The following is a 15,047-nucleotide window of genomic DNA, read 5'->3' as shown; positions in this document are numbered from 1 at the left end:
TCTCTTCATGATCTTGCAGTAGCCATTGTCTGTTTTAGGTCTCATCGGAAAGACAGAACTTTGAGCAGTAGAGTTGTGTATTTAAAACATTTTCCTCCAAATGAGAAAAGTTCTGTACTGCTTTTTCTCATACAATTGACCTAACCAAAGAACATACAAAAATAAACAATTAGCCACATTCACCCTGAGACACCAAGGTGCTCAATGTTAACTTACCGGACAATGCAGTTTACTTTAATTTTTTTTATTTATTTATTTTTACAATTAAGGATGTACAGCCTACATCCCACAAGAAAAAGCAGAAAAAGTCCTTATGGAAAAAAACCCAAATATACTGAACACATACCAAATGGTACAGAGATGGGACTGGCTTTGATTTCAAAATTTCAATAAAAATAAAAAAAAGATGTAATGCAACAGCTGTTCAATTCCCCAGTCTAAATAGGCACTGTAAAAAAAGACATTTCAGCTTTCTCTGGCACATATTCCAGTCTAAATGCTCTGACTGTAAACAACTCCTAAGTTCCCATACAATTATTGGGAAACAACCTTAGAATAAAAGTTTAGTACCCACCCGCCCTCTTAAAAAAGCCTTCAATGCTGCTGTTTGGACTGGACCAGAATTAGATAATTTTATAAAGGTTTGAGAGCACCCAAGGCAAGTAGTGCAATATAATTTGTCACTATTTAACTTGCTTTGGAACGGAGAGTAAAACAGCGAGATCTGCACCTTAGTACATAAAACTGTCATCCTGGATAAAGAGAAATCGTTCAGAGAAGTTTTACAGCTTGGTCAAAGTCAAGGACACAGCTTTAGGCATCATCAATTGAAGGGGTTCAATTTAGACTTAGTTATAACCACTTTTATATACTGTACATCTACCCTAGTTGGATCAGTATCTGGAACTGCCCACTGGTGTCCCTTTGAACAACTGTAAACTAAACCATAGTATGCAACTCCATAGGAAGCTAGAGGATCCGGTGACTGTACAGCAGTTATATCTCCCCTGCTTCACGCTCCTCTGAGCTCCTCCGGTCTTCTGATCGGCCATTAGCACTTTCATATGAACGTTTCCTGTCTTTGTTATCTCGGGGTGACCTCTCTCTTGAGCTCCTGTCTTTGTCACGTGATGTTCTGTCATGATCTCTTGACCGTTCTTTGTCTCTGGAAGATCTTTCTTTTGAGGATCTGAAAAGTGCAATACATTTGAGAACCCAAATTAGTCATGAATCTTTTGCTGCCACAAAGAACATGTTTTGTTAAAATTTGTATTTATCTTTTGCAGACATACCCAGTTTGGTTCCATATAGACAAATACATGAGAAGCCATCAGGAGACATGGACCCCCATATCCAATTTCAAAACAGACTAGCAGAGGCAGCATTTTTGAAGTACACTTATCATGGAGCTAAGCTTAAGGTTGGAACTTGCTTTTCATTAATCCTTTTGATCCCTTCCCCTGAAACTTTCATCAATAAAAGTTTCTGCCTGAATTTTCCCATGTGTGGTCTTTAGTCCAAGGAGAATTTTCTGGTACACTTTGAGGTTGATAACAGAGCAATTTTAAAGTGGTTTGAGATACGAAAGTTTTTTCTTTTCTTTTTATAAACAGAAAGCAAACTACTGAAGTCTTCTAGTTTTTGGAGTGCTCAAGAATAGCTTTGCTTACAGACTTCAGAGTTGTTTTGTTCATTGACCCTCTCATGAAAACTAGCATTTTTGAGTAATTTTAGGAAAGTTGCATGCTTTATTTTATTTTTTAGATGCTTAACTATGATTATTTGAACTTCCAAGAACTCTGCCAGGCAGCCACAGGAATTTTCTATTGCAGATTTGTGGTATAGCTTTAATCAAGTAAAAATGTGTCTCATATTCCCAGCCCTGCGTAAGGGGTTAATTCTTACTCCCCTTTGTAAAGCACTTCAACTCTATAGATGAAAAGGCTCTTTGTAAGTAATAGTACCACTGAAGCTTTACAATGTTATAAAAAACTAAATGATGGAAAGAGAAATTATTACAGTGGTCAAGAAATTCTGTGTACTTAAAACTAGTATAGAAGATTGCCCTGTCTCCACTAATGGAATGGTGTTGAGAGTTTGTATTAGTGTCTCATCTTAATTCTTCAAAGGACAAGACTGTAAGAAAGAAGATCTACAATCTGTTCTCAAGTTTTGATGCAGACTTCCTTTTTGAGCTTGGACAAGTCACAACCTCAGTTCCCCCGCTTGTAAAATGGAGATTACTCTACAGGAGTTTTTCAAAGCTTAAATATTTAAAAGACATCTCGAGGCTCTCAGATGGAGGGTCATATAGAAGTACCTAGTATCAATCACACAGAGTAACTCAAATTACAGACCAAAGAATTAAGAAAAGATAAGACTTGTTACAACCTGGACCAGTTACCACCCTGTATGGTCAGTCTGTTGTGAGTGGGTCCAATCACCACATCCCACTGCAGTTCCAAATCAACTGGGACTGGGTAGAATCTAGTCACTGTTTCTAGCTCTAGGACTATGGATACACATTCAGGTTCAGAACTATTTGACATTCTACCTTGTGACTTACGGTGCCACCACCCAGAGGCCCTACACCCCAAAGTCAGTATGAGGGCTACTGTGCACCTCACCCCCCCAAGTTGCTCCCCAGAGGTAAGCCAAGCCAGTGGGCACTCAGCTTCTACTTCAACCCCTCTGGGAAGAAATCCTGCAGGAAAGCATGGAAATGAAGGTTACTTATCTGTAGCTGGACCAGACGAGCCTCTGCATAGTCACACTATGGGAATCATGGCACTTGTGTTGTGAGCTTTCAGTACCTTCTGGAAAGCAGTGCCTGTTGAGGCCATTCACTCCTCTCTCCTCCACTCACTCTGGAGAGTTTTGAGGGTAGAAAGGGTAAGTGGCCCTAACTGCTCTCCAGTTCTTTCCACTACTTTGGGAATTCTAACCTGAGCCATTCCAGAAGTTGAGAGAGACAGAGACAGAGACAGAGAGAGAGTGAGAGAGAGAGAGAGAGAGAGAGAATATGCAGACTCCTCTAGAAGAATTCTGGTTACAGGTAAATAACTTTCATTTCTTCTGAGTGGCATCTATACATTCCCGCTTGTGGGAGTTTAGTAAGCAGTTCGACCTGCAAGAAAGTAGGCTGAGGAGTTCTAGGTAAACAAGGTCAACAGAACACTTAAAACAAGCATTAGTTCTGCATAGAGCAAACAGGAGTAACCAAACTTCTCGCTTTCTCAAAAAAACTAAAACCAAAACAAAAAAACCCTTTGGTTACTAACCTTTCTGTAACTCTTGTTCTCAGAGATGTGTTGCACATGTCCATTTCAATTTAGGTATGTGCACACCTTGAGCACAGTTGCCGGAATTTTTTCCCCTAGTGGTATCCATCAAGTTGGTTCCAAGCACCCTCTGGTGTTGTGCACTCATAGCACTGGTATAAAGGTCCCTGACGATTCTGCTCCCCTTAAGATTCTTCTTACCAACTGATGAGTCTCTGATGAGAGGAGACTGACGGTGGGTTTTGGAATGGACATGTGCAACACCTCTTGGAGAACAACAATTACAGAAAGGTTAATAACCCCTTTTTTTTTTTCCCCCTTCAAGTGCTTGCACATGGTCTGTTCCAATTTAGGTGACAAGTAGTTGCACAGGAGATGGGCTTGTAGTTCAAGGACAGGCTGACTGCAAGACTGCATGACCGAAGTTGGTGTCATTTCTAGCTAGTCAGGTGATGATATTTGGTGAAGACCGGTGTGGCGGCTGACAGGTTGAATGGAAGAAGTGCAAACTGGTAATGAACTTGGTTCATGACAAATCTTAGGAACCTTCTGTGGCCTGGGAAGATTCATATGTGGAAGTATGCATCCATTAGATGGAGAACAGCATACCACTCCCTGTGAGTAAACGATGGAAACCAAGAAGAGCATGTGAAATTTAAGTTCTTAAGATAGTGGTGGAGATGATGCAGATCTAGTATTGGCCTAAGAACACCCTTGGCTCCCAGGATTAGGAAGTAACAAGAATACAACCCGTTTCCTCTTAAGTGGAATGGAATCTCTTTCACAGCTCCCACCTGAAGGAGGGACTGAACTTCTTGTTCTAAGAGTTGCTCATGAGAAGGGTCCCTGAAGATGGATGGGAGGGTGGGGGTGGGATAGACAAAAACTGGATGGTGTATCCCAATTCTACTGTGCTTAGAAACCAACGATCTGAGGTAAGGTGGGTCCAGGCACTGAGGAAGCAAGAGTGTCAGTTGGAAAACAAGGAGAAAATTGCCTAAGCAATGAGGAATTCCCGCAACCATCACAGGCAGTAAGAAGGAACAGAGAGGGAGTGGTGTCAGTAGGACCCTTCACACCAATGGTAGGAGCAGAGCCCTGTAAATCTGCTGATATCCACTTTATATCTACATCTGCGGATGTGGATATCCGCATATCATTTCTGCAGATTGCGGATGGATGGATATGGATACTAATTTTATATCCACCCAGGGCTCTAGCTATGAGCGTGCAACACCACAGGGTGCTAGAGCTGACCCAAGAGATGCCAATAGGGGGAAAAATTCTGGCAACTTTGGTCAGGGCATGCACACACCTAAACTGGAATGGACATGTGTAAGCACTCAAATAAGTCACCTTAATGAGGGAAAAATTTTGCTAAAAACCCCAAAATATAACAAAACCACATATATAGGTACAGTAACAGTCATGCAACATGATGTGATGATGACAGTGTGAAGATATGCCATGGATGTTGCCTTTGTCCTGGATCAGGGCTAACAGTTCCAGGAGACTGAAGCCCTGTCAGGTGATAATTTGAAACAGTGCATTTTACATGGACAATCTTTGAACCATGAGGGCCTAACTCCTTTTGTATCAGCTCCCTCTCTCCAAGGGCTTGAAGAAGTTCTAGATAAGCTTTGGCCCCATATAAATAATGGCAAAGTTTTCTGAATATATAAAGTATGATACCAAAAGGTAACTGACTTTGTTTGCAGCAAGAGACATTTAGATTAGATATTAGGAAAAGCTTTCTAACTATAATGTTAGTAAAGCACTGGGACAGGTTATCTAGGAGCTTGTAAAATCCATATAGTTGAGGGTTTTAAGAACTGGTTAGACAAACATCTGTCAGGGATGCTGCAGGTATATTTAATCCTTCCTCAGCATGGCGGGGTGGACATCCTACATTTCTGTAATTCCTCAATAAATGTAAATGAGACTTAGGGACATATAGACATGCAAGTAGTCAGAAGAAGATGGAAAGCCCAGGCATCTCAATTAGGATAGACATGAGGGCAGGACCACCTGTCCTGTAAGAATGAAACTTAAAGGTGATAGTACAAATAGACTTTAGGTTTGTATCTCAGAAATTATCAAGAATAGTATCTTCATAGAGATACAGTCTAGAGAACATCTGACTAATGTTTAAATGGAAACCTATGAGCTTTATGAGAATAAAAGTTACAATCCCACAGGTCATGCTAGATGGGAACACCCTAGGGTGAGACAAATGAACTTATTCTTCTGCAGCATTAGCAGTACATCCTAAGCATTACAATGGATAATTTAGTCTACTTTAATGCTGCTCTTAACAGCAAAATAACTATCCCAAGCAGCTCTAGAGGTACACAGAGCAACTCGATCACATAGAAAGTTATTACTAAGCGAAGAAAGGCTGTCAATGTGCATCAGATGTTGGAACAGAGATGACAACCAAATGTCCTTTGGCAGGAGTTGTTTCTTAAAAACAAAAACAAAAAAACCCCAAATGCAATAGTCTAGAACAACAGTAAAGGAAGCCTTATCAAGTTCACCAATTTAGGAACCGTTCAGATGGGGAATTGAGAGATTCATAGCGTAAAGGCTCCTGTTTTTCAACAGAGATTTTCAGATATCAGCATAAACACTCAGTCAAGAGACACAACAACATTGAGTCAAGATGTCAACCAGAGAAACTTCAAATCTGTATAGGGACAGGAGACCCAGTTGTCTGGAAAGCTGGACCTGACAGATATACCACCATAACCAAGATACTGAGTGACACACTTGCCAATATGTAACCACAAATACTGATAGCAACTTTATACCAAACTAACATCATAAATCAGGGGCAACATGCAAAAAATTTCCTGTTCTAAGTGCAGGAAAGGAGTGCTACATTAGGACATGCTTCTCTCTGGTTCAGAACCATAGGCAGACATGTTTTATCCCTGTTTGGAAAGGACTTTAGTAGTATTTAACCCATTTGTAGAACAAGATAATATAAGATGGAGACCTTAGGCAGAGTACTTGTACAACTGAAAGAAAAACTCTTCTCAAAGAATCAGTCAATACATCTTCTTTTCCTGGTAGATGAGACATAGGACCAATCCAATGAAGTTCTTGGACTTTGGAACAGGAAATTTCCCTGGCAGAACTGTTTAGAGCGAACTCCTCTTCAGTGGTGTGAGAGATACATTAATGTAATGCTGTCCATCGTAATTTAGACAGATTTGCATTTGATTGCGGGGAGAAGAGCCTGGCCGGTCAGGGCAATCTTTCACTCAGCTGCCGTATCTTTACATGGAGCTACATCTTCCACCAAGATCACAAACTTGGGAGTAGATGGAGATGAAGGTGAAGATTCCTTTCCACCCTCTAGGATTATTACTGCACACAGCCAGAAGATAAAGAATTCCCTGGAGCGCATGCTCTTTCCCCCCATCTTATGAAATCTTGCAACTGGAAGATACTGAGGCATTGTAGCTGAGGTGTTCCTAGAAAAGGTTGTAAAATCCTGAAGAGTTCTGCTGAAGTCTCAGACATAACCTGGTATTAAAACTATCAAGTACCTGTATAGACAAGGAACCTGTCAACCGCAGACAAGCTTACAAGTCTGGAATATATTACGGCTTTAGTGACCACAAATCTTCTAAATGAGTATGAAAGTTGTGCATACTGCTAGGGAAGAACCATCCAGACACATGGAGGGTCAAGTCTATATAGAGACAAACACCCGAACATTCAAGGAGAAGAGTCATGACAGCCAGGCAACACTTGTTGCCGTATAAATGGCAATTGGAAAGGTACAGCTTTACTGATAGAGGTCTTCTTTGACTCCAATAAGAAATATGTATAAAGAAATAAATATGCAACAATTGCATAGAAGGGGGGGTAGAGTCTGGAACATTTCTGGAAATTAAAAAGAGCTCTTTCTCTGGAACTCAGAAGTATGTCCATCCTCAGGATATTAGTACAACCAGCCAGCAGTCTGCTCCATGCCATGTAGTCCTGTTGTCCACACTGTATGATATGTGGCAAATCTCATTCACACTGTGGCCAGGAAATAAACCTTATGTTGTCTTTAAGTGTAGGCAATGGATGTTTCAACCCTTACGTTCAATTGTCCTTCCAAATTGGAAAGAACAGAAGCCAGGTTTACTGAGACTTGAAATGTGGGTCAACTGCTCCATTGGACAGAGTACTCTATTAGAGCTAAGGAAGGCTTAGTAAAGCTAAGTATTGGTGCCTATCTGTATTTCTACTACTCATGGGGGGAAGGAGTAATGTCACTGGTAGCCAATCCCAGACACTGTACTCCTTCCTCATTTGGAACCAGAAGCTAAGTATACAGAGCCCAATATTATTCTAATAAAATTTCCTCTTGCAAGAGGTCATGTTGATTGATCCATGTGTCTATTTATGTCTGATCTAGAACAGTGGTTCTCAAGCAGGGGTACATGTACCCCTGGGGATACGCAGAGGTCTTCCAAAGGGTACATCAACTCATCTAGATATTTGCTTAGTTTTACAACAGGCTATATAAAAAGCACTAGCAAAATCAGTACAAACTAAAATGTCATATAATGACTTGTTTATACCTCTCTATACACTATACATTGAAATGTAAGTACAATATTTATATTCCATGGTAAAAATGAGAAAGTAAGCAATTTTTCAGTAATAGCATATTGTGACATTTGTATTTTTATGTCTGATTTTGTAAGCAAGAACTTTTCAAATGAGGTGAAAATTGGAGGCAAACAAAACAAATCAGACCCCTGAAAGGGTACAGTAGTCTGGAAAGGTTGAGAGCCACTGCTCTACGAGATATCAGAGTAGGCCTCAAAGCCCGTCATATACATCTCTAAATCTAAATAGGTCCTACAGCACTGTAACCTCTCTGCAGAACCTTGGCAACATGCTTTTTAATTCCCTGTGTGGGAAGGACTTCAGTATCTTTTTTGCCTTTGCATTTGAGGGCTACAAAGAGGGTCGGAAACCAAAAGACAATTCTTTCTGGATCAGATTCCTCTGACACTGTAACCTGTCGCTCCTACAAAGGCTGCACAGCAGAGAAATCTTTGGATCCTTGAAATACCTCAGAATCAACAGAACTTTAGTGGGTATAGACCCTCACATCTGAAGGGAGTCTCTCATCCAGATCTCAGCTCTCAGCCTTTCAGATCTCAGCACCTGTGTCTTGCAAACCTGGCTCTGGGCCGCTGATGGAGCATCGGAAAGAGAAACACCCTCTCCTTGGGGAACAGCCATTCAGAGCACTGAGTGTGTGCATCTGAAAATGGCCAAACAGGAAGAGCAATGTTAAAACACTATCCCTGTAACAGAGACCCACCATCCTGGATCTGATCAGAATCTTATTCTTCCCCCTTTCCAGTGCTGTGAGGGCTTCCACACTGAATTTGTTTCCTCAAGCCACTATATTGAGTACAGAATCAATAAGGCAAGTAGTTCTGCAAAGATCATGGTGTTGGAATTTCAGTACCATGGTCTTAGTGGTGCAGAACCACTAGACAAATGACACTCAATAGTCAAAGACATCCGATTCTCATGCTGGCTACGTCCCAGGCAATTTGATCTTGGGAACCATGCTTGGCAGTTATTCATATCTGGCTGTTGAATCTGGATCCATGTTGCTACTTAGGATCCATGTTGGTTCTGGATACGTACTTGCCAGGCACTCATCTATGCTTAGCTGTAAAATTTGGATTTTTTCCCCCCTTTTGTAGCCTGGACTCATGCTTTGCTGCAGACCCAGATCTTGGATTTTGCAGGTCCAGATCCTGGCTCTGTGGATCATGATCCTTTGGCAACTGAATCCAGTGGCCAGAGAGCCCCTTTAGGCACATTAGGTCTCTTAGGTCAACCTGGACAGATCCTGGAACCAGATACCCAAGCTGATGCTAGGACTTACAAATGGCCAGATTTAGCTGACTGAGCCTGAGGAGCCTCCCCATCAGCGGGGTGCCACTGAATGGCCCAACCCTCTCCTGCCAGTCCAGACAAAGCCAGTGTCAAACAAGCATCTGCTCTCCTCTTTTAAAAGAAAAATCTCACAAACTAACTATAAACAAAATTTGCCCCAAAGTTTACCAAAGAGGCAGGGGGCAGGAGCAGATGAGGAAAGCATCAAGGACACTGTGTTCAGTATGAGTTCTCTGCCCCTGTGGCGGTTAAAATGAATTGGAGGGCGGTTAGGACCATTCCTTTTTTCCTACCCTCAGAACCCTCCATGACAAGAAGGGGAGGAAGGAACAAGTGGCATCTTTCCAGAAAGGATGCATCTTTCCAGAAAGCTCTGGAAGCTCATGGTGTACTTGCCTTGATCCCCACGAATAGGAATAAACAAAGACCTAATGAAGAACACCACAGGCTAAGAGGATTTTCTTAACCATAGTGACTTTACTCGTAAAGCACTTGAGAGTGAGAGATCTTTGAAAACAACAAAGTCTTAAGATTCAACTTCCCCATGTCTGATCTCTCCCCTTTTGTGAGTCTAAGATTTGCCAGCATTTCAGGCCTATAACCTGGGTATCATTTTTGATTCAGACCTCTCCTTAGGTCCTCACATCTAAGCCAAGTTTAAGTCTTGCAGATTCTGTGTGTGTAACATCTAAAATATTGCCTCCCTTATCCATCCACACAGCTCAAACTCCCATCCAAGCTCTCATCTTCTGTCCCAATTACTGCAACATCATTTTCCCTACTCTGGACAATACAGTTTTGCCTTGATTATCTATTCTGAATACTGCTGCAAAGATCATTTTCTTAGCCTGTTGCTTTGACAACATTCTTTGCAACCCTCTACTGCTTCCCCTTTCTCTACCACAACATACATACGTTGTTTGTCTTCACTTTTAAGGATGGTGTATTCCCACCTACCTCATTAGAAAATGAGATGCTGATCCTCACCTACAAGTGACCCAAGATGCCAGCCTCCATCGCTAACTTGTTAAATTTTCTAATAGGCATCTTTCTGCTTTCACCCACGTTTGGGAGAAGCTCCCCATAAACTTCCTCAAAATCAACTCATTATCCTCCTCCAAAACCCTCCTCAAAGCACTGTTTTGCCACGATGCCTACAAAAAAAAATTAACAATGGTTTGGCTGCTCATGTGCTGAGCCCACTGCTTATCAAGCTGACAGATACTGTCTCACTGCTTCCTTGTGCTCGTCTTTCTGTATCCATCTGCTGTCTCCTGTCGTATACCAGATTGCAAGCTCTTGAGGCAGAAGCTGGTTTTTTTTTTTGTTTTGTGTTTGGACAATGCCTAGCACACTGGGGTCTTAGTCCACAACCAGGGCTCCGAGGTGCTACAGTAATACAAACAATCACAACAGATGGTTCTCAGCAATAGTCCTTCAATGAGCTATCAAATACCTTTGCAAAGCAGGGAAGCTGTCTGGAATGCAGTACAATAAGTTGCCTTCAGGAACATTCAGGCTTATTTTCACTCACAGTACGGCACAGGGTTCACAATTTGACAAATATATTGCACGTTGTCACAGCAGTTTCCCCCCATCAAAAACAAACAAAAAGGTAACCCTGTTTCTATATCAGTGCTCATGCTAAAAAATGACTGAAATCTGGAAATGCCCCACAAGGTGTGTAAAATTACTAAGGGTATGTCTACACTACCTGCTGGACCGGCAGGCAGCGATCAATCCAGTGGGGGTCGATTTATCGCGTCTAGTCTAGACACGATAAATCGTCCCCCAAGTGCTCTCCCATCGACTCCTATACTCCACCACCATGAGAGGTGCAGGTGAAGGCGATGGGGGAGCAGCAGCAGCAGTCAACTCACTGCGGTGAAGACACCATGGTAAGTCGTTCTAAGTACATCAACTTCAGCTATGTTATTCATGTAGCTGAAGTTGCTTAACTTAGATCAATTCCCCCAGTGTAGACCAGGCCTAAGTGTTCTTGGTAAACAATTACATTTCTACTCTAAATTTCTGGAAACAGTTACACTGATCAGAAAACAGTTGTATCCGGGACGGGAAACTGCTTCTCTCAGAAGGCCAACGTTTACCTTTTTTTGCGTTCTCTGCTCCTGTCCCTGGAACTATGCCTGCTTCTCTGATGGCTGCGGCTCCTGCTGCGGCTGCTGGAGCGAGACCTGTGACGGTGGCGTTTCTCACGGGATTTGGAGCGAGTTCTTCTCTTTCGTTCCCGGGAGGCAGAGCGAGACCGATGTCTGCGGCGATCTCGAGACCTAGATCTGGAAACAAAGGATTTATGGTGAATGAGGCAGTCAGCAGCTCTACCAATATGCCAGTATTTAGTGCTTTGTACATGGTAGTGAGTCTGTACAGAGATCAGTTTCCAATTATCACAGCTATTACATATTTCTCAGAGACCAGCCTGAAGGAGGAAAGTGATGGGGGAATCCTCCAAATTCCCTTGTGACTTGTCCAACCAAATTTAGAGCAGATGAAGGGAAGACTCTGCATGTTTGGTGCTTTGCCACTACCCTTCAAAGAAATACAAGTTCTTATTTGACAGAGTCTATTTAACAAACAGATAAAGTTAAAAATGTTGATGTTATGAAAGACGTAGTGACAATGCGCCTCTGGCAGGTGCTTTATGTTGCAGTTCTGTCTATGAAGCCTTCTATTTAAGACCTGATATGCACCAGATACCACTGAAGTTTTAAAACAAGAGCTATATTCTTATTTAGGGCCATTAACATAAGATTATATTTGCAGGCTCTCAAATCTCTGAAGGTTTATTATTACAAATAATTTCCTATTGAAAAGCTAGCAATGTAAATGAGTGGCTTCCAACTGAAGCTTACGAGGCGAAGTGCATTGCCTAAGTACTGACACCTCTGGATGGGTCACCTGTGGATCCTGAACCTGGGACCTCAGGGTCTAAAAGCACAAGTGTCCATTGCTTAAGCTAAAGGACCTGGGCCATTAGCTTGCAAGCAGTCACAGACTCAAGCCTTTTGACATATTCTTACTACCACCAGAGGACAAAAAAAACCATTGTGTTGGCCATGGGCGAACACATGTGCATATGCAGTCCAACACCATAGCGATCAGTGCAGTATAACTCTGTTGAGAACGGCCATCATCTATGATGTTTTGGTACTAAACAAGGATGCTGCAGTCTAGTAATGCTTGACAATGAAATTTATAAAGGTTCTAGCTTTTAAAAGCTTGGCTTCACTACTAGTGCCCCTTTCCTACAGATTACATACCTTCTGGGATTCTTGCTATGGGATCTGGACCTGAAACAAACAGAAAATGGAGATCAGCTTTTGTTATACAAATATTCACAAATTAGAAAATGCAGAATATTACAATGAGAACAAGCTAAAGTAATTGATTACTTACCACAGGGGTCGGCAACCTTCGGCACACAGCCTATCAGGATAATCTGCTGGCGGGCCACAAGCCATTTTGTTTACATTGACCGTCCGCAGGCACGATCCCCCCGCAGCTCCTAGTGACCACGGTTCACCCTTCCTGGCCAATGGGAGCCGCAGGAAGTGGTGGCCAGCACATCCCTGCGGCCTGCCGCTTCCCGCAGCTCCCACTGGCCAGGAATGGCAAACCGTGGCCACTGGGAGTTGCGGGTGCCCGTGCCTGCAGATGGTCAATGTAAACAAAATATCTCACAGCCCGCCAGCGGATTACCCTGACGGGCTGTGTGCCGAAGGTTGCCGACCTGACTTACCATTACATTTCTTATTCTATGAAACAGTTAAGATAAAGGCCCCAATAAAATGTGAGTTACAGTTTCTTTAGAGAAAGATTTCCCAGTGCTACATTGATCCGACTGTTTAAATGCTTCTTCTCTATTTCTTCCTGGGTATAGCATGCCACAAAAATTCCTTATTTTATTTAAACTCTCTTCTTTTTTATGAAGACCTTAGAGAGTTAAGGAAAATACTGACCCTCTGTTCTTCTGATGCACAGAAGACCTGATTTTATGGGGGATTTCACAGCTGAGATGTGAGCTCATCAACATTGCTGTAGAAAGTCACTGTGGACTTCTTAAGTCCACAACAAAATGCATGCAAACAGCAGTTTAAACAAGTCTGCATGTGAATTCCTAGAAACAGTGATTGTGTATTTCACTGAGAAGATTCAGGACTACTCCTAAAGAGCCCATCATATACTCAACCTCTTTAGGTCTAATTTGAGTATTTCAGATACTTTCCAATCTATCTATGCAGCGTATTTTCCCTAAAAGACACCTAATGTATAATTTACTTGTTAATTCTCAGAGAAAATTACGTCTGAAATCACTGAAAAGTCAATATTTGCTCATGTTTATATTAACCCAGTTGTATCCATTACTTATATAGAAAAAGTACAGTAACTCTCCACTTAACGTCCTCTCCCTTAATGCTGTTTCGATCTTACGTCCCTGCTCCATTACAGAATATACTTGTTTAAAGTTGTGCAATGCTGCACTATAACATCGTTTGGCTGCCTGCTTTGTCCACAGCTGGCAGCTCCCTTATCACCGCGTTTTCCCCGCCTCCTGCCCGCAGCAATCAGCTGGTTTGAGGCATTCAGGAGGTAGGCGGGAGAAGTGAGGACTCTGTGCGCAGGCTCCCCCTCCCTCCCCTGCCTCCTGAACACCGCAAACTAGCTGATTGCCACCAGCAGGAGGCGGGGGAAGGAGCCAGGATGCGACATGCGGAGTAAAGGGTGGGAGGAGAGAAGAGGCAGGTTAAGGGTAGGGGTTTGGAGGAAAGGGTGGAGTGGGTGGACTGAGGGTTGAACCCCCCCGCCCCTGGTGCTTGCACAGTAGGGGAAGCTGCACCGGCTGCTGCGCAATGTGCTTCTCCTAGCCAAGGCACCTTCAGCCTCCTTGCCTGCAGTGCCAGTGGGCTGTGCCTGTATGGGGTAAGGCGGGGTACCTCCCATTGCTTCATACTACAATCATCATTGTTGAGTATTAAATTGTTTCTTTAAAATTATTTTAAAAAACGTATACCTGTATTAAATTGCTTGTTTAAAATTTATACAATGCCTTTTGTCTGGCAAAAAAAAATTCCCTGGAACCTAATCCCCTCTATTTACATTAATTCTTATGGGGAAATTGGATTTGCTTAACATTGTTTCGCTTAAAGTCATATTTTTCAGGAACATAAATGCAACCTTAAGTGAGGAGTTACTGTATTCCACCAGAAACAAGGAATTATAGACTTGAGAAAAGCAGTCAAATAGCAAATAATTTTCAATTCATGTAGAATTTTCAGCAAAAGCAGCCTGTTTTGCCACCAAGCATACATACACAAACACAAATATGCAAGAAAATTCAGTCTTGCATAGATTCTGCAATGGCTATTAAATGTATGCTGCCAAAAATAGAGCAAATCTCTACCTCCTTAGCTTCTCCCTTTCTTCTTTCTCCCTCTCCTCTCTGCGTTTCAGGCGCTCCTGATTTCGTTTTTCCTGTTTATCAGCCACAACCCTCTAAAACACAAAAGGACATTTTCAATACATCACTTGAGCTGAAAGGTGATATAAAGTCATCTAAACAGTTAGTTAATAGTTGTTTCTTTCTCACTTTCTGTGCATGTATATTATCAACTCTCTTCTCATTCTCTTAGCATCATATTTGACTTATTTACTTTGTTTCGGAAGTGGCCATTATTACAAGAGAGCTACACAGAAGTGATGGTATTAACATCAAGAGCTGAAGGAAGTAGAACTATATTAAGTCAAAGTTTTGCATGGAAAGGAGTTAAAAAGCAGTGGGTCAGGATTTCAGTGTTAGAGTTTCCGTACTAATTCTGT

At 42.1% G+C, this 15,047-nt stretch overlaps 1 protein-coding gene across 6 annotated transcripts in view; it reads right to left on the bottom strand.

Annotated features, from left to right (window-relative positions):
* Positions 1-228: 228 nt before the first annotated feature.
* The window catches only part of LOC127051762 (putative RNA-binding protein Luc7-like 2), a 73,041-nt gene continuing 58,222 nt past the window's right edge, over positions 229-15,047 (bottom strand). For 5 of the 6 annotated variants that reach the window (XM_050954531.1, XM_050954498.1, XM_050954520.1 and 2 more), the window contains 4 exons: positions 14,632-14,723; positions 12,491-12,520; positions 11,318-11,506; positions 229-1,189 (listed from right to left, as the gene is read on the bottom strand). In XM_050954531.1, the coding sequence (XP_050810488.1) occupies positions 997-1,189; positions 11,318-11,506; positions 12,491-12,520; positions 14,632-14,723 (504 nt within the window). In that variant the 3' untranslated portion in view covers positions 229-996. Of the gene's footprint in view, positions 1,190-11,313; positions 11,507-12,490; positions 12,521-14,631; positions 14,724-15,047 lie in introns of those variants that run through there. The other variant, XM_050954510.1, reaches the window with a different exon arrangement.

Source organism: Gopherus flavomarginatus, chromosome 1 (genome assembly GCF_025201925.1).
Source record: "Gopherus flavomarginatus isolate rGopFla2 chromosome 1, rGopFla2.mat.asm, whole genome shotgun sequence".
NCBI classification, from domain to species: domain Eukaryota; kingdom Metazoa; phylum Chordata; order Testudines; family Testudinidae; genus Gopherus; species Gopherus flavomarginatus.
Note: the sequence above shows the minus strand (reverse complement) of the source record. Positions and strands in the feature narration are given on the sequence as shown.